General features: G+C 55.7%; 2 protein-coding genes across 2 annotated transcripts in view; one reads left to right on the top strand and one right to left on the bottom strand.

The window, feature by feature from the left end:
* The window catches only part of CUX1 (cut like homeobox 1), a 268416-nt gene extending 257732 nt beyond the window's left edge, over positions 1-10684 (top strand). Inside the window, exons 16-23 of the mRNA XM_050981835.1 lie at positions 231-297; positions 1327-1439; positions 2449-2565; positions 4484-4567; positions 4832-4888; positions 6870-6950; positions 8835-8899; positions 9308-10684. Of these exons, the coding sequence (XP_050837792.1) occupies positions 231-297; positions 1327-1439; positions 2449-2565; positions 4484-4567; positions 4832-4888; positions 6870-6950; positions 8835-8899; positions 9308-9368 (645 nt within the window). The 3' untranslated portion in view covers positions 9369-10684. The remainder of the gene's footprint in view (positions 1-230; positions 298-1326; positions 1440-2448; positions 2566-4483; positions 4568-4831; positions 4889-6869; positions 6951-8834; positions 8900-9307) is intronic.
* The window catches only part of ALKBH4 (alkB homolog 4, lysine demethylase), a 150266-nt gene that overhangs the window by 69173 nt on the left and 61595 nt on the right, over positions 1-19498 (bottom strand). The gene's annotated exons all lie outside the window — the stretch shown is intronic.

Raw genomic sequence — 19498 nt, 5'->3', positions numbered from 1 at the left:
TTCCTTCCTTTTCTTTCTGATGACTCCCAGCAGAGATGGATGCCATGGGGAGGTGCTGGCATGGGAGGGGGTGGCACCAGGGGCATCCAGGGCAAGGCTGGGGTTTGAGGTGCAGCCGCAGCTCCTGATCGCTGCCTGTGCAGCAGGGTGAGGACCCGGCAGGGGCTGCTCTGCCCGGGCACCTCGGGCTGGGTGGGAGATGCTGACTTGGTGCCGTTTGTGCTGCCCAGGGTGCGGCCAGCCCCGGGCTGGAGAGGATCCCCGAGCCCATCAAGGAGGCCACGGCGCAGTTCTATGGTGAGAGGGGAGCCAGGCTGGGCTGGGGGGCTCCTCTGAGGGATGGCAGCTCCTGAGCCAGCCCTGCTCAGGGTGGCTCCCACGGGGACACTTCTCCACGCTGGGCATGGTTTGCCCATCTTCTGTTCCTGCCAGGGGTGCCAGGCCTGGCTCTGTGCTGGGCTGGGGAACCCAGGCTGAGCCCAGCCCTGAGCTCTGTGCTCTGCCTCCTGCTCTTCCCACAGCAAACCCCTCCCGAGGCAGAGAGTGAAACATCAGCCTGGTTCAGCCTCTTTCCTCTACATCAGCCCCTGTGCTGGGGTCTGCAGGAGAAAATGAATCCAAAAAAAATAACAACTCCTTGCTCCTCTGGGGAAAAAAAAAATTCCTTTCCATTTTTTTCCTATTTTTTGCTTGGGTTTTTTTTTTCTTTTTGTTTGTTTTGAAAGGTTTCGAAAACACAAGATAAACATTTATCACAGCAACAGTCCCACCAAGCCAAACAACCTGCAGCCACCCATCCTGCTCTATGAATAACTGCTCAGTGCAGCTGGTTGAGTCATGGCCTTGGGGAACACATTTCTCCTTGGCTGTGAATGCCACTGCCAGGAAGGAGGAGCAGGGAGGGATGGTACAACCTCCCAGGCACCCACAGAGCCCCATCAAGGGGAGCAACCCACGTGGAACACCCCAAAAATGGGGTCCTGGATGAGGGGTTGGGGTAGGGGAGAGAGGATTGTGGCTCTGGGGCTTCATTTTAATGCTGCAGAGGCCAGAGGAGAGACCCTGGCAGGGATGGGGAGGGTTGGAGGCAGGGAAAGGCAGCCATGGGTTGCACCAAACAATGCAATTGGATTTCCTGTCCACTTGGAGGATGAGTCCTCAAAAATGAAAAATAACCCCAATAAAGAGCAGTGCATGTGTAATAACTGTGCACAGGGGTTGGTTTGGGTGCCCCCAAGGTCCCACAGCAGGAGGAGCCTGAGCACAGCCCTGGGGTGGAGGGTGGGCATCCACCAGGTCATGTCTCACACCAAACCTCATCCACAGGTCAGCCTGCCCCCCCTGGCACCTCATTCCCTGAGGGCCAGGTGGACTCACTGCTCTCCATCATCTCCAGCCAGAGGGAACGCTTCCGGGCCAAGAACCAGGAGCTGGAGGGGGTGAGGAGCCTGCTGGGAGGGGCTGGGGGGCTGCAGGGGCCCAGCCTGGGCTGCCTGCAGGGAATTCTGTGCAAGCACTGCAGGCAAAAGGAAAACACATCCTGCTGGGAGCAGGAGCAAAGCCTGCCCCAGCCCCTCCCTGCTGCCGCAGCTCCAGGACAGGTCCAAACCCCTCTGCCCCTGTGTCCCTCTATCCCTCTGTCCCTGTGTCCCTCTGTCCCTGTGTCCCTCTGTCCCTATACTTCTGGCACAGTGTTTGGGGGTGCCATGGAAAAAGCACATGGAGAATACATTCTGGGGTAACAAATTGAAGTAGACCTCAAAATAACATTTTCCAAGCTGCCTGGTTGTGTCTGCACCTCCTGTGGGAGCCACATCCCATCCCAAATCCCCCTCAGCCACCTGGGCTACCCAAACCCTTCTTTGGCTTCTTAATGGGTCAGGATGGGAACCCCCTTCTGCCACACCTGGGACAGTTGCAATTTGAATTCATAGCCAGGGGGGTTAATTCCTGGGGTGAAAGGGACTGAGCTCTGGATGGATGTCCCAGATCCCCCTGGATGGATGTCCCAGGTCCCCCTGGCTGGATGCTCCAGGTCTCCCCTGGCTGGATACTCCAGGTCCCCCCTGGCTGAATGTCCCAGGTCCCCCTGGCTGGATGTCCCAGATCCCCCTGGCTGGATGTCCCAGGTCCCCCCTGGCTGGATGTCCCAGGTCCCCCTGGCTGGATGTCCAGGTCACCCCTGGCTGGATGTCCCAGATCCCCCTGGCTGGATGTCCCAGGTCCCCCTGGCTGGATGTCCAGGTCCCCCCTGAATGGATGTCCCAGGTCCCCCTGGCTGGATGTCCCAGATCCCCCTGGCTGGATGTCCCAGGTCCCCCTGGCTGGATGTCCCAGGTCCCCCCTGAATGGATGTCCCAGGTCCCCCTGGCTGGATGTCCAGGTCCCCCTGGATGGATGTCCCAGGTCCCCCTGGCTGGATGCCATTGTCCCTCCACACCCCTGCAGGAGAACAGGATGCTGCAGCACACGGTGCACGCCCTGCAGAGCGAGCTGGACACCCTCAGAGCTGACAACATCAAGCTCTACGAGAAGATCAAGTTCCTGCAGAGCTACCCTGGCCGGGTGAGTGTCCACCTGTCCGTCTGTCTGTCCCTCCTCGGGCTGGGCTCACACAACAGGCAGCCCCCAGACACAGAAATTGCACATTTCCAATGTGCAGCCTGCATGGGATTGGAGCTAATTGGGGTGGGAAAGGCTCTCCCTGCCAGGAAGGCAGTTTGGAGCTGTGCTGAGGGATCTTTGACATCTTCAAAGCCAGAAGCCCAAATTTCCTCCCTAGCAGAGCTGCCCTGATGCTCACTGCTGGCAAGTGGGGATACTTCTGCCTGACCAGAGGTTAAACTGGGACCTTCTGCACTTAACCCCTGCAGCAGAGCCTGGAAAATAATTCATCCTGTCCCACTTGTGCTCATTCCTGAACTTCTTGTATCCAGCAGAGAGAGCTGCTCCCTGAGCAGCCAGAGGACAAAAGAGAAGAAGCCAGCCCAAAATCAGCCCAGTAATGCCAGGAGAAGGTTGGGAAGGGGGACCAGGCTTTGCTGCAGCCTGCTCTGCTCAGAGGTTCCTCCCTGGGGGTTTGCAGGAGGCTCAGGCTGCTGCCTGGGAGATTTGCACTGCCAGCACTTCCCTGTCACAGCCGGGCTCCGCTGACCTCGGGCTTTCCTTAGAAATGCCAAAGTGCCCCTCACAGAGGGGACACCCATTCCCTGCCATCCTTCCCTCTGGCTGCTGCCTTTCCCTGCTGCCTGCACCGAGTCTGTTTTGTTGAGGGATATTTTAATAGCATTTGGTGGTGGGAAACTCCTGCAGCTCGAGGGACCTTATTTGGTGCCTTTCTTTCTGTCCCCGTGATGACGCCAGGTCGTCCCCTCTGACATTTTTTCCCCTTTCTCCTGTGGAATATCATCTCCATGTTTATCCTCTGCCACAAGGCAACCCCTGAATGCCATTGCCATGAGCTAAAGAGCAAAGCCCTCCATGGCAGCCGTGCAGGGGATTGCATAATTCACCCCCTAATGGGACATGTGACACGTTAAAAATACTCGGCAAAGATCACTGCACTGGCCAGGCTGTGGCAGCTCCAAGCCCCTAAATCGGGCTCTGGGCTCATCACAGTGACCCCAGGGTCGGGTTGCAGTGTCTGAGGCCTTACTAAAGGTTTACACAGAGGTGTAACCACCAGCAGTGGGAGCAGGCAGGGCCCTCTGCATGCAGGAGCAGATCCAGGAAGGCCTCGGGGAGTGCGGGCGCTGAGCAGAGCGGAAAGCGGCGCCGTGCTGGGACGTGGCACAGGGAATCAGCCCTGGAGCAAGGAGCCAGAGCCTGCAGCAGGCTGTGCCCAGGGCTGGTGGCTGCATGGGCCGTGCCCAGGCTGGATTTGGGCAGGAATGATGTGCAATCTGCAGCTCCTGCAGAGGTGGAGGAAGGAGGAGCAGGGAGGCTGCAGGAGCATCCTCGGGGCTCGCTGCAGCTGAGGCTGTGTAAGGGGAATTTTACAGGAGGAGTATAAAATCCATCCTGGCTGGACCCACCCAAATATTTCCCTTCTTTCAGGGGGTTTTCTTCATTGTCCTTGCCCTTTTCCCAGCCTATAACAGCTCTGTGTTTGGACAATGATTCCTCCTCCTGAACCTCTGTCTCCCTCCTGCCTGGCCCAGCAGCAGAGGAATTCAGGGTGGGATTTGCAGTAGCCCAGGTGAGCTCTGTGAGGATGACACAGGTGACAATTTTTTCATGGAAAGGCCCAAAAATACTGAGACAATCCAAAACCATTCCACAATTCTATGAAGAAAGGACTTTATTCCACAGCTCCTACCATGCTTCTCCTTTCTGAAGGGGACAGATGCTGTCAGCCCCGTGGGTCAGCTCTGGGCTGTGCTGCTCCATCCTTTGGGGATGTTTTCTTCCAAATGGGGGAGCTCAGGGCTGTGTCCTTGTGCTGGGTGTCCCTGTGGCTCACACCCTGCCTTTGCTCCCCCAGGGCAGCAGCAGGGATGACACGGAGCAGCGCTACTCCTCGCAGTACGAGGAACGCCTGGACCCCTTCTCCTCCTTCAGCAGGAAGGTATGAAAGGCTCCCCAGCACCTCCCTCTGCATCAGCCCCTCCTTCATGCCCAGATGAAATCCAGGGAGCTCTGATAGAAGGAAACACACTCAAACATCCTTTGCTTTCAAAAACAAAACCAAATAAATAAAAGTCACTGTGCCCAGATGATGGCTGGGGGCGGAGGGCAAAGAGGACCATCCTGGGGCACACAGCTCCTTCCGTGTTTGGCAAACCCCAAATGAGCCCTCTGAGCCTCAAAATCTTGTATGGTTTCCTTGTAGGAACGCCAGAGGAAGTACCTGAGCCTCAGTCCCTGGGATAAAGCCACGCTGAGCATGGTGAGTGGCTGCTCTGCTGAGGGGATTTTAGCCCAGTGCCTGCAGGGGAACGGGGCTCTGGGGCAGGGGAAGGGCTCCCTGCCCTCCCTGCTGTGCTGGGCAGGGTGCAGAGCACACTGGCCATGCTGGAATCTGGGTTAGGAGCCATCCCTTCCCTCCCTTGCTGCCCAGGGCAGTGGTGGCATCGCCATCCCCAGAGGCATTCAAGGACAGGCAGATGTGGCACCTGGGGACGTGGTCCCACCTGGGGACGTGGTTCAGTGGTGGGCTTGGCAGTGCTGGGGGGATGGTTGGACTCAAGGATTTCCGAGGTCTTTTCCAACTTGGACAATTCTGATTCTGTTCTATGGTCCCAAGCACCTCTCCTCTGGTTTGTAAAGTGGTGTGGGGCTCAGGGCTGCCCCCCCAGCCAGGGACAAAGCCTCCTGCATAGGAGACACCCCCAGAGAGCCCCAGCACCCCACACATGTGGGGAGGAGGAGTGTGAGGGGCTGCAGGGAAGATCCCAGCACTCCAGGGAAGATCTCTGCCCCCCACACTGGCTTCTTAGTGCATTCTCCTTAAAAACCCCTTCCCAAGCCCTGATCCTCCCTGCTCTGGCTCTTCCTCCCAAAAAAGCACCAGGGGAAATCCTGGGGCAGCTGTGGTGCCTGCAGCAGCAGAGGTGACTGCTGCCACTGCAAGCTTGGGCTGCCATCTCTTAGGGGATAACTTTCTGAGCTAAAAATGTGGTTATTGAGGAAATCTGACTTATAGTGGAACTTGTGGCGTTAGCAGCAGGCTCAGGATGGGGTTTTGGCTGAGTTAACCCCCAGCTCTCCAGCACAAGGGGGGTGAACGTGGGGCTGCAGAGAACACAGAGATATCCTGCAATAAAGGCAGAGCTGAAATTTGCATAAAAACCAAGCAAATGCCAACATGAATATGGATTGTGTGGCGTGCTAGCACCACGGAGAATTAATGAAAGGCATTCACAAAAAAAAAAAAAACCCTGACTTAGGGGAGTTCTTCCTTGGGAATCTTTAAGAACATAATCTTGTTTGTTCCAGCAGCCTCCGCCGTGGCCGTGAATAGCAAAGACGATTTCAGCCCGGAATGGGTTTGGTGGGAGATCTGTGGGTTTTAATGCCAGCTTTGGAAAGCCTGCCTGGTGTCTGGGGAATGTGCTTGTGTCCATAATGAGTCCCTGGGTTAGAGCAGGAATAAAGGGAGGCTGTGGAGGAGGGCAGGACCCGTCCTGTGCAAGGCACTCCTCTGCTGCTCCTGATTCTCGTGCTTTTGAAGGGATGGCCAGGAAGGTTTTCCCACTGGGATCTTGGTGTGGTGTGCCCAGAGGGCTCAGGCATCATCAGGGTCTGCCTGTGGCTCAGTGGCCTCTCCAAAATGAGGGGTGGGGGGTGGTTCATCCTGACCCCACAGGTTTCCAGCCCCGTGGGGTGGCTCTGCAAGGGTGGAGAGCAAAGCTTTTGGGACAGAGCTTGCAGAGCCAGAGCAAGGGGACACCAGGGCCAGCTCTGGGAGCACCAACACAGCCCTGGCTCCAGTGCCCTGCTCAGGAGGCAACGAGGGGATGCTGCAAATCACAAAGTTGTTTGAGCTCAGGAATTAAAAATGTGCAAAGCTTAATTACTGCCAGGGCTCCTCTGAGGAGCAGGCACCGAGGCAGGGCTGGCACAGCAGGAGCAGGGAGAGCTGCTGGAGAGAGCTGGGCTAAAGCAACTCAGAATAAAACCCCCAGCAGGGTTTTCAGTGGGGGAAAGCCCACACTGGATCCACCTTGGGCTGAGGGTGTTGGCACCTGTGCAGCCCCTCTGAAGGAGGGCACAGAGCTGGGCACAGGTGGGTGGCAAACACCACCTCCCTGCCTGTTTGTGCAGGGACAGGCTCCCAGTCCTGGCCAGGGTCTCTCCAAGGCTATTTGAGGGCAGCTGCTCCCAGTGAGCCACCTTCACCTGGGCTTCTCCTTTCTGCTCTCCCACAGGGAAGGCTCATCCTGTCCAACAAGACCGCTCGGACCGTGGCCTTCTTCTACACCCTGCTCCTGCACTGCCTCGTCTTCCTGGTGAGGGGGTGGCACAGGGGGGTGGGCACTGAGATCAAACATCCTGTCCTCCCCTCCAGGGCTGGTTTGAGGTGCTGTGCCAAGCCAGAGAGCTGCAGCTGCTGTGTCAGTGGCTCTGCAGGCACAGCTGAGGGACAGGGACGTGCCAGGGGGTCTCCCCTCGGCTCCACAGGGTGGAAATCCCACCCTGGGTGGGCACAGCCTTGCCCAAGGGCAGGAGCTGGGAGCTGTCTGTGTGCTCATGCTGCTCCTGGGGTCAGCCATGGGGTCGTGGTGCTGCCATGCCAGGAGCTCCCACGGAGTTTAATGTGTTGCCAAGCAAGCCTCTGCCTGGTGGGGAGCAAAATTTGGGTTAATTATTATTAATCTAATACCACAAGTGAATTTAGGAATTAAATACATGCCCCTGAGCCCACACTGCCTGGTTCTAGACCATGTGGATCCTATTCCTGGGTGCATCCCTAACCTCCAGCTCAGTGGGGTTCATTTGCTGCCTCTCCAGGGATGAGCTCTGGCTCTGCCCATGCTCCTGACATGCCCTGTGGCTCCATTTTTCTCTGGTTTTCCAGTTTTCCCATTAGGGTTGGAAGTGGAGAAGCAAAGGTTTGGGAGGAGTGGAGGCTTTATCAGCCCAAATCTCCTGGGAGTTTGTCATGGTGCAAACACCTCCTGTATCCTTGCACAGTTTCTGGGAGTTTATTTGTCATTTCAGGGAGGAAAAAAAAGCCAAACAAATCATCAATAATTAAACAAGGAAGTGAGATGAAAGCCAAATCAGAACAATATTTCTGTCCTGCTCTCAAAGTTATTTTGGTGAGAAAAAGAGCAAAGGAAATAAAAAGTTAAACATCATTAAACTTTAAAGCTCTAACCCCAGAAAAAAAAAAAAAAAAAAAAGGAGAATTCATAAATATTACATGGCTGGAATGATCTTACATCATCTAGACACAAAAGAGCCTGAAATCCAGCACCCAGCACTGCCTGGCTGGGGATGAGCTGTGTGTGCCACAGGGGAGTGGAGGAAGCCCCTGCTCCTCCATCCCCACAGCGACATCTCTGCCCCTGATCCTGGGAGATTCCAAAGAGCCCTGGTTTGGGTTTGCTGTGGGTGTTTGTGTGCTCAGGGTGATTCCCTGGTGACAGCAGCTTACAAATCCCCAGGGCTTGAACCAGTCAGCTCCTGGGATGGGAGGGATGGGAGGGATTCTCCCCCTTCCCAAACCCCAGCACTGCCTCCTGCCTCCTCAGACCTCGGCTCTGCGGAGGGAACACCGAGGCACGAAGGCAAAAAGGAGCCAAGCCAAGCACTGACCTTCCTTAAGCCTGTTCCAAAAATACATCTCCATCCATGTGCAGCCCTGAGCCTTATCCCAAACCACCCCAGCCACAGCAGCACTGGCCCAGTAAAAATAACCCACTGGGAAAGGTCATCCTGACCATCCTGAGGGCAGCCCCTGCAGCACACTGGGGTTCCCCGTGCTGGTGACCACAGAGTCACAGCCTGGGTGGGAAGGGACCTTAAAAATCCTCCAGAGCCACCCCCTGCCATGGCAGGGACACCTTCCACTGTCCCAGGCTGCTCCCAGCCCTGTCCAGCCAGGCCTTGGGCATTGCCAGGGATGCAGGAGCAGCCACGGCTGCTCTGGGCACCTGTGCCAGGGCCTGCCCACCCTGCCAGGGAAGAATTCCTCCCTGGTATCACACCTGGACCTGCCCTCTGTCAGTTTGAAGCCATCCCTTTGTCCTGTCCCTGCACACCCCTGTCACAAGCCCCTCTCAGGATGGCATGGCAGGGCCAGGCTGGCCCAGCAGTGGCCCAGGCTGCAGTGGGGAGGGGCTGGGATGGGGGTGGGAGCAGAGCTGATCCCATTCCTTCCCTTGCAGGTGCTCTACAAAACCGCCTGGAGCGAGAGCGTGGGCCGGGACTGCTCCGCCTTCTGTGCTAAGAAGTGAGTGAGGACAGGCTGGGCCAGCCCGTGGTGGGGGGCTTGGTGGTCTGCAGAAGATTTTTTGGGCTGGAAACAAGGCCAGATAATTGGGCTTTAAACCCAGTGAGGGAGGGGGGAGAAAATGCTCATGGAAAGGGGCACCCGCTTGTGTTGGGTTCTCCAAAGCCTTTCCTGCAGGCAGCCCCTGCCCAGGAGCAATCCTGATCAAGGTGTGTAAGAAAGGTTTAGAAACCTGATCCTGGAGACCTGGGGGGTGTCAGACCCGAGCCATGGCTCCAGGTCCCTGCTGGCCTGGCTGGAGCAGAGCACAGTGCTTGTCCTCAAGGAATGACCCCTTGGAATTGGGGCTGGGCTGCCCGAGCCCCTCGGGGCTGGCTGCAGGTTAACGTGGCTCTGCCCTCTCCCCAGGTATGCTGATCACCTCCACGAGTTCCACAAGAACGGGGACGTGGCTGGCATGTGGCAGTGACAGCTGGACACGGCCCCGCAGCAGGAGCTGTCCCCGCTGCTTTGCTGTGGCTTTGCTTTCTGCTCTGTAGGATGAAGGCAGTGATCCCCCCCTCTCCCACCCATGAAATTAAAAGCCTCAGCTAAGGGAGAATCATTTTCCAGCCCTGGAAGTGCTGCAGCAGTTCCCATGCTTTCCAAAACACATGGAAGATGCAGGATCAGAGGTGCCCCTCCTGCCAGAGCCCATCTCTCTCCACCCTGTTTGGGTGCAGCACTGGGTGGGCTGAACCCAGCCAGAAATGGGGAGGAAAAGCTTCCTCCTGAGCTTGCATTTCCAGGTGTTGTGCTATGTGAGAATTCCTGCTTTGCTCCAGCTCTGGGCATCTCCTGCCCGTGCTGCTGGGCACTCACAGATGCCCTTCTTGACCTCAGTCTGGGAATAATTGGGAATAGCTTGGGAATTGAAGGGCATGAAGGGAGGTGCTGCTGGTCAGGCCTGACCTCACAGGGATGCTCCAGACTCTCCTTGCTGAGATGTTTCTGCCTCTTAGGAAACCACAAGTCAAATCAAGCAGTTGCTGGTGGTTGGGTTTGCTGGGTGATGAACACTGGGCTGCTAATTTGGGTTGGTTTGAGGAGACAGGAGTAATAAGAGATGCTCCAATTAAAAAGAGCAGGTCCCAGCAATCTCTCCTTCCTGCTGTGACCACGTGGTGAGGGAAGGTGTTAGCTTAACGTGGCCCTCAATTAAAATTCCCCTCTGGACAGGAGGGCAGCATTGTTCCCAATTAATATTTCATTGCAGACTCCCATCCATTGCCATTCCAGTTGCTGGGAGCCAGGGCCTCTAACAGAGCGTGCAGGCAGGGAAAGGTCTCACATCTGCCACGGGCAGCCAGGGTTTATTTATAGGAGCCCTGGCCAATGGCAAAATGTAAAATACTCATAAATTGAAGGGAGGGATAAACCCTGAGGGACCAACCTGCACCTGTCCTGCTCAGCACAGGGAAAACTGAGCCCACGTGGAAGGGAAGCAGTGAGGGGGTGATGCTGCCATGGCTGGGGCCCTCTGCATAAACCAATCCACTTCAGGTCTGGGGGAGATGAGCTTTAGCTGCCTGAAATCAGTAGATGGGAAACATGATCTAGGGAAGGGTGGGCTGCTTTTTGAGGCTTTGTTGGGAAGGTTAAAATTGCTTTTTTTAGCAGCTGTATGTGGTGTCTTGGAATTGCAAAACTTCTGCAGCTATTCACACTTGTACTCCTCATAAATGACTTAAAATAGATGTCGAGTTCTGTTGGACAAGTGATAAAATAAACTTAGCCATGCATTGACTGGCTGGCTTTTGTGCTCTGTTTCCTTTTTTATTTTTTTGGACTTTTGATATTAAACAACTGAGAAATGTCCTGCTCCAGTCCAAGGGCAGAGCGTGCAGCTAATTTTAGAAACCCATTACAGCAGCTAAAGGCAGCGATGTCTCGCAGCGCCGGGGAGGGCAGGACCTCTGTCCCCATGTGCTGGAGCCACGTCCCAGCTGCCATCAACACCAGCATCCCAGGGGCCTGGGAAAGCCTCTGGGGATGGAGGGACCACGGGAATTGAGCCCAGGCAGCTCCAAACCCTGAGATATTCTGGGTGTCCCCGCCTGGCTGCTGGCACAGGCACTCCAGCTGGACGGTGGCTAATTTTGGTGAGCTGCTCACCATCCCCCTCTTCCTCTGCCTCCTTTTTCCTGGCTTTTCCAGCCCTGGGAGACCCCAGCAGGCCCAGCCTGGCAGAGCTGGGCTGCTTTGGGCTTTAGGCACAGCTTCTTTGTGCAAGGGGGGCTGGGCAGGGCCAGGAGCTGTCCCCCCACCACGAGGGGCCTCTGTGCCAGAGGTTTTTTTACCTGGGTCTTGCCAGTCCCCTGGAGCTGCTGAATCTTGTCCCTCAGGCACAGCTGTCACCTCCTTCCATCCAAAATAAAAATGACAAGCTCACTCATTTGTCCCAAAATCCCTCCAGGGGAGGGCAGGGGTTGATTTTGGGTTGTTGTTTTCTCTCCTGATCTCAGTTTTGCAGCTTCCAGCAGCTCCCACTGCCATGGCATGGCCCTGCTCCCTTCAGCTGGCTCACCCAGCCCTGGGGACCTTGCAGGAGCCCAGGGATGTCCCAGTGTCCCCAGGAGCCCAGCTCTGGCTGCCAAGCCCTGTGTCCTGAGCAGGGAAAGCCTGAGCTGGGCAGGGCGCTGGGGTCACTGCCCAGAGCCTCAGCCAAGTCTTCAGAGCTGCTTCCCAGAGCTGTGCTGGAGGTGCTGGGCCCCAGGGGATCCTGGTGATGCCAGGCAGAGCAGAGTGTGCCAGGACAGTGGGATATTCCTGCTCAGGGCCAAACAAAATCCTGCACTTTTGGTGCCTCGGGAGATGTCCTGTGTGTGAGGGGTGTCCTGGCACAGGGGGATGGCTCCTCCAGCCCCCAACACCTCCTGGTATCCCCAGCCAAGCTTGGAAGTGCTGTGTCCAAACCCCTTTCCTCCAGAAAAATGGCATCGTGCATGAATTAAAGCAAGCAGGGGTCCCAACTTTGGGCAAGGGCTCCAAACCAGCTCAGCCTGGGCAGGGTTTTCCTGGAGGGGACAGCACTGTCCTTGTTGTCCTGGCACCTGAGGGATTTAGGGCACAGCCAGTTCCTCATTCCCTGCCTGATCCAGCTCTGGGGTCTCACTGGCTGGGCTGGGTTTTGGGGACACACTGAATTCTCCTTACAGCCACCTGCAGAGCCACAGCCCTGGGCCCCAGCACCCCCTAAACCCCATTTCCAGCCTGGCTCAGAGGGCAGCCCCAAAGCACCCCACAATCTGTCCCTCTCTTGGAGGCAGGGGGAGAAAATGGGAATTGGTTTTTTGACTAATTTGATTTGAAAACCCCTTTTATCCCTGAGTGATTCAAAAGAAAAGGATTTCAGCGACCCCTTGCTCTCCCTTGCTGTTTTAAATTTAATTATGGGAAACGATTTTAATTAGTATCGACAGATATTCAGGAAAATAATTATGGGCAAACCTGTGCTTTTTCTATCTGTTTAACCTGCGAATCTCCCAGCCCATCTCAGAGACCCAGCCTGGATTTTGGGGGTTTATCTGCTAATAAAAGGCTCCTGGGGAAGCTGGGCTGGCTAACGAGATAACAGGCTGCTCACATCTGGGTCACAAGTTCAGTTTTTGCCGTGGGCAAAGGGGACAAGAGAGAGAAATCACTGCCAGGATGATCCCAGCCCAGGATTGGATTGAGGCAGCTGCAGAAAGGAGCAGATGCAGCAGCACTGATTGCAGCGCTATAAAACACCAATAATGCCATTTCCGAAAGGTTTCCTGCCGGGAGCCGCTGTGGCAGGGCAGGCACCGGCTGGGGATGGGGATGGGGATCGATGGCTCCGAGCGGGGCTGCAGCAGGATGGCAGCGAGACTCCGGCAGGAAAGGAGCTCGGACACAACCAGGGGCAGAGCCAGCCCGGGGCAATTCCAGCTCAGGGTGTGCCCGGCGAGACTGGGGGAAAACAGAGCAGGGGCAGGGCACGGACACAGCCAGGCAGGAGGAGGGAAAAGCTGGTTGGGTGTCTCCAAAAAGGCATGGGCACAGCCCCTGTGGGGGAAAGGAGGTCACACATAAAGGGTTTGGGAATCTGGCAGCAGGAACCTGGCCAGGTACTTATTTCTGGAAAAGTGGCTTTAATTATCCACTATGGGAGGAATAGTGGATTTGTCTTTCCAAACAAGCTGTGGGTCTGCTGGCTGATAAAACCAGCACTGGGTGATAAAAGAAACAATGGGAAGGATTCCACTGATTGATGAATGGAAAAAGGTATTTGCTTTTATAAATAAACTGTAGGTTTGCTGATAAATGAAATTAGACATTGAGAGATGAAAGAAACAATGGGGAAGAAAAACCCCTAAATTCCATAAGAATTAAAAATTAAAAGGGAGAATTGTACATTAGAGGGGAATCTTTGGGATCGGGTATTCTGGGAAGTCTGAACCTCTCAAGTGCCTCAGCCAATGGGGAAAGAGAGAAGGGAAATGTGGCTGGGAAATTGGGATAAAAAGGGAGGCTGCATCCTCCAAAAATTGGAGAGATCCCAGGGGAATGCCCCATGGCCTCTCCCTTTATTGGAATAAAGTAAAAGGACTCCTCTGTTTCCTTTTTGGACATAAACCTCTGGTGTTTGTGGATTCATTTTCCTAACAACTACAAGCAGGTAGGGAAATGGTGCTGCTGCATCTGCAGCCCTGGATGCCTTTAAATCACAGCTGAACATCTGTCTTGCAGCCCTGCTCCAGTTCAGGCAGGAATTGCCATCCAAGGGTGAGCACCACTGCAACCCACGGGCCATCCCCCTCTCGTCTCCTCCCTGCCCCCCGGAGCAGGCAGAGCTGCTGGCTGGGGATGGGCTGCTTCCAAGATGCTGGGAAGTCCCTTGGCCAGGGATGCTGGGACACCCAGTCCCGTGGGAGAGGGGACAGCAGCCAGCAGAGGGATGGGGGAGAATGTGGGAATCACAGCAGGGTTATCCCAGCCATGGGCTGGCACCATCCCCTGCTGCAGCAGAGCTGGGCACCTCTGCCACGAGCTCTGATAACACCTGAGCCCCCTAACTCCATTAACAGCCACCCCTGAGTGGGATTCTGGGCAACACCCCACTGTCCAGCAGGAGAAAGAGACTCCCCCGTGCTGGTAATTTGTGTTTTATTGCTTCCTGTTGTGTGAGACATCTGACAGCAGGCCGGGGCCGGAGCTGCTGCAGCAGATGGAGAACCCCCTGCTCCCTCCCTCTGCTCCCTCCCTCTGCTCCCTCCCTCTGCTCCTTGTTGACAGAGTCTCCCTGGAGATGCACAGGCTTTTCCAGCTCCCAGGGGAAGCAAAGGGAGGGATCTTCCCCTCGCTCCCCCCACCCCAAAAGCCTTGTTCCCGTTGAGGCAGGGAAACCCAAATGAGGCACACGAGGTGGAAATGCCACGCTGGCACTGGGAATGCTGAAGGGGCAAGGACCCTCTGCAAGGGAGCCCTGTGGGGACAGCAGCCAGTGCCAGAGGGTCACCACAGACCCTGCCCTTCATTTCCCACCGGGAGAACGGCTGGGAGGGTGTTTAGAATGGCTGGGAGGGTGTTTAGGCACAGGGAGAGTGGCTGGGAGGGTGTTTAGAGTGGCTGGGAGGGTGTTCAGGCACAGGGAGAGGAGGGCTCTGGGCTGGACCCTCAGGAATGATCCCACTGATGTTCCCCAAAGCCTTCACTTTTGGGCAACAGGGAATATGCAGTGCAACATCCTCTTAGCCCCCTGCCCAGCCAGGAAAGGGCTCCTTGCCTTAAAAACCTGGTTTTGTTGTGCAAACCCTCCCGTCTGCAGCCTGATCCCAGGGAGCATCCCACCAGCCCAGGGACTGGGACTGGGATTGGGATGGGAGCAGGGAAGGCTTTGCCATTCCCCTGCAGAGAAAAAACCCCTCAGCCCCCCTGATGGAGGGGACTCCAACACCTCCCCCAGGAGCAGAACCCAAGTGCCTGGGGGTAGGATGGCACCTGTCCTGTCCCTGCGTGGTGTCCCCTCCTCTGGGGTGGCACAATCTGCCCTCGCTGGCCACCTCCCAGTGCCCTGGCATAGAACTGGGATTTTCCAGGGCTTTTTCCCAGTTCCTCTCCACATACCAGCCCCTGAAGGTTCACAGGGTTATGGAATTTCCCTGGCTGCTGCTTTGGGCCATGTGGCTTCATTCTGGAAACTTCTTTAGGGACACTTTGCCCACCAGCCCTGCTCCTCACACACACCTTGCCCAGCTCCCCACATGCTGCTGCAAAGATGGAAGCTTTCAAAGCCAAAGGAAGGTTGGGATTTTGGAGCTGCTAACATTTTTAAGAGCTGCTCTGAGTCCAGGCAACGATGGTTTTTCCTTTAATATTTAATGCTTCTTTTTTTTTTTCCTCCTTTTTTTTATTGAACACACGTGCAAGGGAGCATTCAGAGCTGCTGCAGGGAGCTGGGCACTGCAGGAACACCATGGCCAGCCTGACCCAGCAGCATGGGGCTGCTTCAAAGCCAAGGTTGACAGAAGGGCATTTTTCCAGCCTGTAGGAAAAGCAAAACCCTGGAAAACTGCAAAGAAAAAGCCACTTGGACCAGCACAACAAGAAATTCTGGGGAGAGGATCCTGCACAGCCAAGATCCTCTGCCAGCAGGAGCAGCACAGTTTTCCCCAAGGTTTCCAGGTGCAAGGAGCTGCTGTTGCTGCAGTGTGTGCACGTGGGGAAGGTGAAAGCCCTTTTTCTATGCCTGAAATCTCCAGGGGTTTGGCTCTTGCTGGCTGGAGGCTGCAGAGGGACCTCTGGGAAAACGGGATTCTGGAGCAGCAGCATCGAGGGAATCCACAGCTCTGTGACACCCAGAAAGAGCAAAGGGGGAGGATGTGACCTGGCACAGCCCCAGGGATGTGGTCATGAGGTGCCCAGCTCCACCATGCTGGCTGTGGGGCAGGGGCAGGAGTCCCAGGCTGTCCCCAGGCAGGAGGACAAACAGGAGCATCTGCAGGAGGTGACTGAAGGGTGATGGTCCTGGAAACCCCCCCTGGCCAGGCAGCACAGCCACAGAAGGGTGTGGGGAGGTTTTTGGAGCCTTTTCCTCCGTGGTCTCTGTGCAGGCAGAACAAAGCCTCTGACACCATTTCTCAGGCAGAGCAGAGCAGCACAAAGAAAAGGGATATTTAAGAGACAACCCACAAGCAGCTGATAACCTCTGACCTCTGCCTGCAGGAACAGGAGGTGGCTGGCAAGGGAAGGTGCAGAAGGTGCCTGTTCCCCTGGGAGAGACACAGACCTGCTCACCCCAGCAGGGCCAGCCCAGCCATGGGGAGCAGAGCCCTGCGGTGAGAGGAGCCAGGAGCAAACACGCTGTGGTTTGGGTTTTTTTTGTTTTTTTTTTTTTGCTAAAGTTTCAGTTCTGCAGCCCCAGTTCACATCCCCCCAGCACAAGGAATGGTGTGGGAGTGCCTGCCCCGACACGGGGCTCTGCTCACAGCACTGCACGCTCGGCGAGCTCCGCACCTGAGCTCTGCCAGCAGGTGCCGGGAGGGGGCTGGAGCTCAGCCACAGCATCGCCTTTCATTTGCATCAGCAGGAGGAAGAAGAGCAGCAGCAGCAGCAGAGCCAGACTCCGGTGGCTTCCCCCGGGGGAGGGAAGGAGGTGCCCTCGGAGGTGGTGCTGTTTGGACAATCCTCTCTCAGGTACAGGGAGGGGACTCTTGGGGATGGCCCTGTACAGGGGTAGGAGTTGGACTCGATGGTGGGTCCCTAACTCAGCTTTTTCTGTGATTTTGTAGCAGGAAAAAATACATAAATAAAATAGAATTAGAGGGTCAGTTGAGAAAGTTGGGGTGCACCCATCTCCCTTCAGACACACTTCCAGGAGGCAGAGAGAGAACAAACAGATCCTGCTGGTGCATTCCAAGGGCCCAGAGAGCTCCATCCCAGCAGCATGCAGCAGGAGAGACTTCTTCTTGGAGGCACCAAGATCAGGCAGAACAAACCACTGTAAGATGGAAAATGTTGAATTGTGTCTGCTGATACAGAGCTGAACACCCCCTTTTTGCTCCTGATTCTTCTCCCAGCACCATCAGCGATGCAGAAGGATCAAGCCCTGAACCCTTTTTCCACCTGACAGTAGGATTGCACCCCCTCCCCACTCATCAACCCCAAATATTCCTCCCTCCCATCTGAGTCAGACACTGAGAGGTCTCTGAACACAATCCTGGACAGATGTTTGGAGCACAGAAGAGCCATCATGTGGTGAGGGACAGGCTGTGTGCACACAGAAGGGATGTGGGGTGAAGTGAGGCTGAGAGCTGGCTGACCATTCTCCAGCACAGCTCCTGCCTCAGTTGGTGCTCTCCATCTCCATCCACTCCACTGGTTATCCCACAGAAAGATGAGGATGGGTTTTGTTCCTGGTTTTGTATCCCTTTCAGTTTGTACATCCTCCCCCAGGGAATTTCAGCTGGTCTGGCTTTGTTCTGGTCTGTGGTTGGGCTTGTCCATCTCTGAGGTCATCCTGGGAGAGCGTCACTCAGCCAGGGCTGCACAAACACACTGGGGAAGAAAATGCTCAGGTCACAGAGGAAATATTAAACACAGTTTTTGTGTTGAAAGGAAAGGGCTTTGCTCCCTCTCAAAGGTAAATCCTGAGATGCAGGGTGAGCAGGAGAAGGGAATTTGCACATCAAGGTGTTCCCATCAGTGAAGGCTCCTCCAGCCCCGTGGCTGGGCTGTCACTGCCTGTTTGCCTTCCCCAACACACCAAAGGACATTTTAAAACAATTTCTCCTCCACAAATAAACACAAACCCAAACCGCTATTTCTCCAGGTTTCCTCTCTTTTCCCCTTTCATCCCTGTGACATCTTCCTCCAACAAATCCTCCCCTTACATCCCATTAGGGATTGCTCCTGGACAATTTGCAGCTGTGACAGCCCGGGAGATGCCTGGGGCCTGTCTGCCTGGCTGACAGCTCGCACACGTACCCGGCATTGCCGTGCCTGCCCGCAACGGCTTCATGGCTGGGCTGGCACTCCCCTCCAGGCTTTTCCCGGGATGCTCTCAAACCCCTTCACCTCCCCTCTCCACCAGCGTTTTGTGGCCTCACAGCACGAGGGTTTTGCTGGATAATCAGGCACAGCACGGCGGTCCCAGCTGCCCGGATCCCCCCAGCCAGCCGGGACGCGGCGAGGATGGAGCCGGAGCTGCGGGCTCTGCGGAGGGCGCGCTGCCCTGCCGGGGCTGGCACCGCTGGATGCCGGATGCCTCCGGGCACAGGATTTCAAGGGCACATCACGCTCCAGCCGGGATGCTGCCAGCAGCCCTCCCCAGCGCTGGCTGAGCCACTCGTTTGATTCCTTCCAGCATTTTTTTTTTTTTAAAGCAGCTAATCGCTCCGAGGGAGTCCCGGAGTAATGAGAATTGGCAGGAGAGGGCAGATATTAGGTTTATTCACCACCAGTTTTAAATCATTTAGCAGAGCAGAAAGGCCGTGGTTCTACAATCACTGTGATCACTGTGTTCTGCTTTGGTCCTGTTAAAAAGGTTTAGGGCTGAGTAGGAACAGGGAGCAGGGGTGGCCATGGGGGCTCTGCTCTGTGTCTGAGGGTTGGCACAGGGGTGAGCACAGCCAAAAAATGGGACAAGGATTTGAGCCAAAGCTCATCCCCATCCACAGGAGCTCCCACCAGCTGCAGACTGGGACTCGTGAAGGATTTTTGTCCCGTTGAAGGCAGCCTGTGGGTTTGGCTTAAAACTAAAGCCTTAAAAAGGCAATTTGGGGAGCTGGCCCGGGGATGCTCCTTGCACAGCAGAATGCGGTTCCTTGGGGATTGCTGAGAAAAGTCGAGGCAGAAGTTAAACTTTCACCCTGGCAATTATTGTAAATCTCTCTGGTCAAGGCCCAGACCTAAAATTAGCCCACAGAGCCCTTTTAGAGGTTGGGATTTTTCACTTGATTTTCCAAGTGACAGACCAGCAGCGGAGCAAAGCGAGCCCTTCCACACTCAGAGCTCTGGGTGTTCTTTACTTGCAGCCCCCGTGTTGGGTGGAAGCAAGGCCAAGCATTCCAGCCTGGTTTTACACATCCTGAAACAAGCAGCATCCCGTGGAGGGAAGGCAGGAGAGAGCCTGTTGTGTAGCAAAGCCTTTGCAATCACAAAGCATTTGTTTTGGTTCATGAAAGGAACCCCAGCATGCCAGCCCTTCCCTGGGCTCCTGGTTTTGCTCTTAGTGATGGTAAAATCTAGTAAAAGCTGGGATTCTGGGCTTTCTGCTGCCTGCATGGGAGCAGCCACACCCTCTGCATGGCCCTTTCCCTTTAGGGTGGTCTGGGGGGGTCCCAGAGCAGGCAGGGCTCAGCATCAGCTCCGTGCAGCTCCCAGCCCTGCTGCCAATCGATAGCGAGTGCAATGAAAACCTTAATGAAATTCCAGCCTGAGAGACTATTGATTGTGTGTTTTCTTTTAAAATGGATATGAATGGGAGAGAGGCTTTTCAGTGGAGGAGGCAGGGGAGGGGGGGGAGTGGAAACACGTTGTCAGCTGCTGTGGGAGGTGGGTGAAGGTGGGTGGCCCAGGGTCACCTGCACTCAGCAG

The sequence above is a fragment of the Serinus canaria genome, chromosome 19, assembly GCF_022539315.1.
Source record: "Serinus canaria isolate serCan28SL12 chromosome 19, serCan2020, whole genome shotgun sequence".
Lineage (NCBI taxonomy): Eukaryota > Metazoa > Chordata > Aves > Passeriformes > Fringillidae > Serinus > Serinus canaria.
This window is presented reverse-complemented; position numbering and strand designations above follow the sequence as displayed.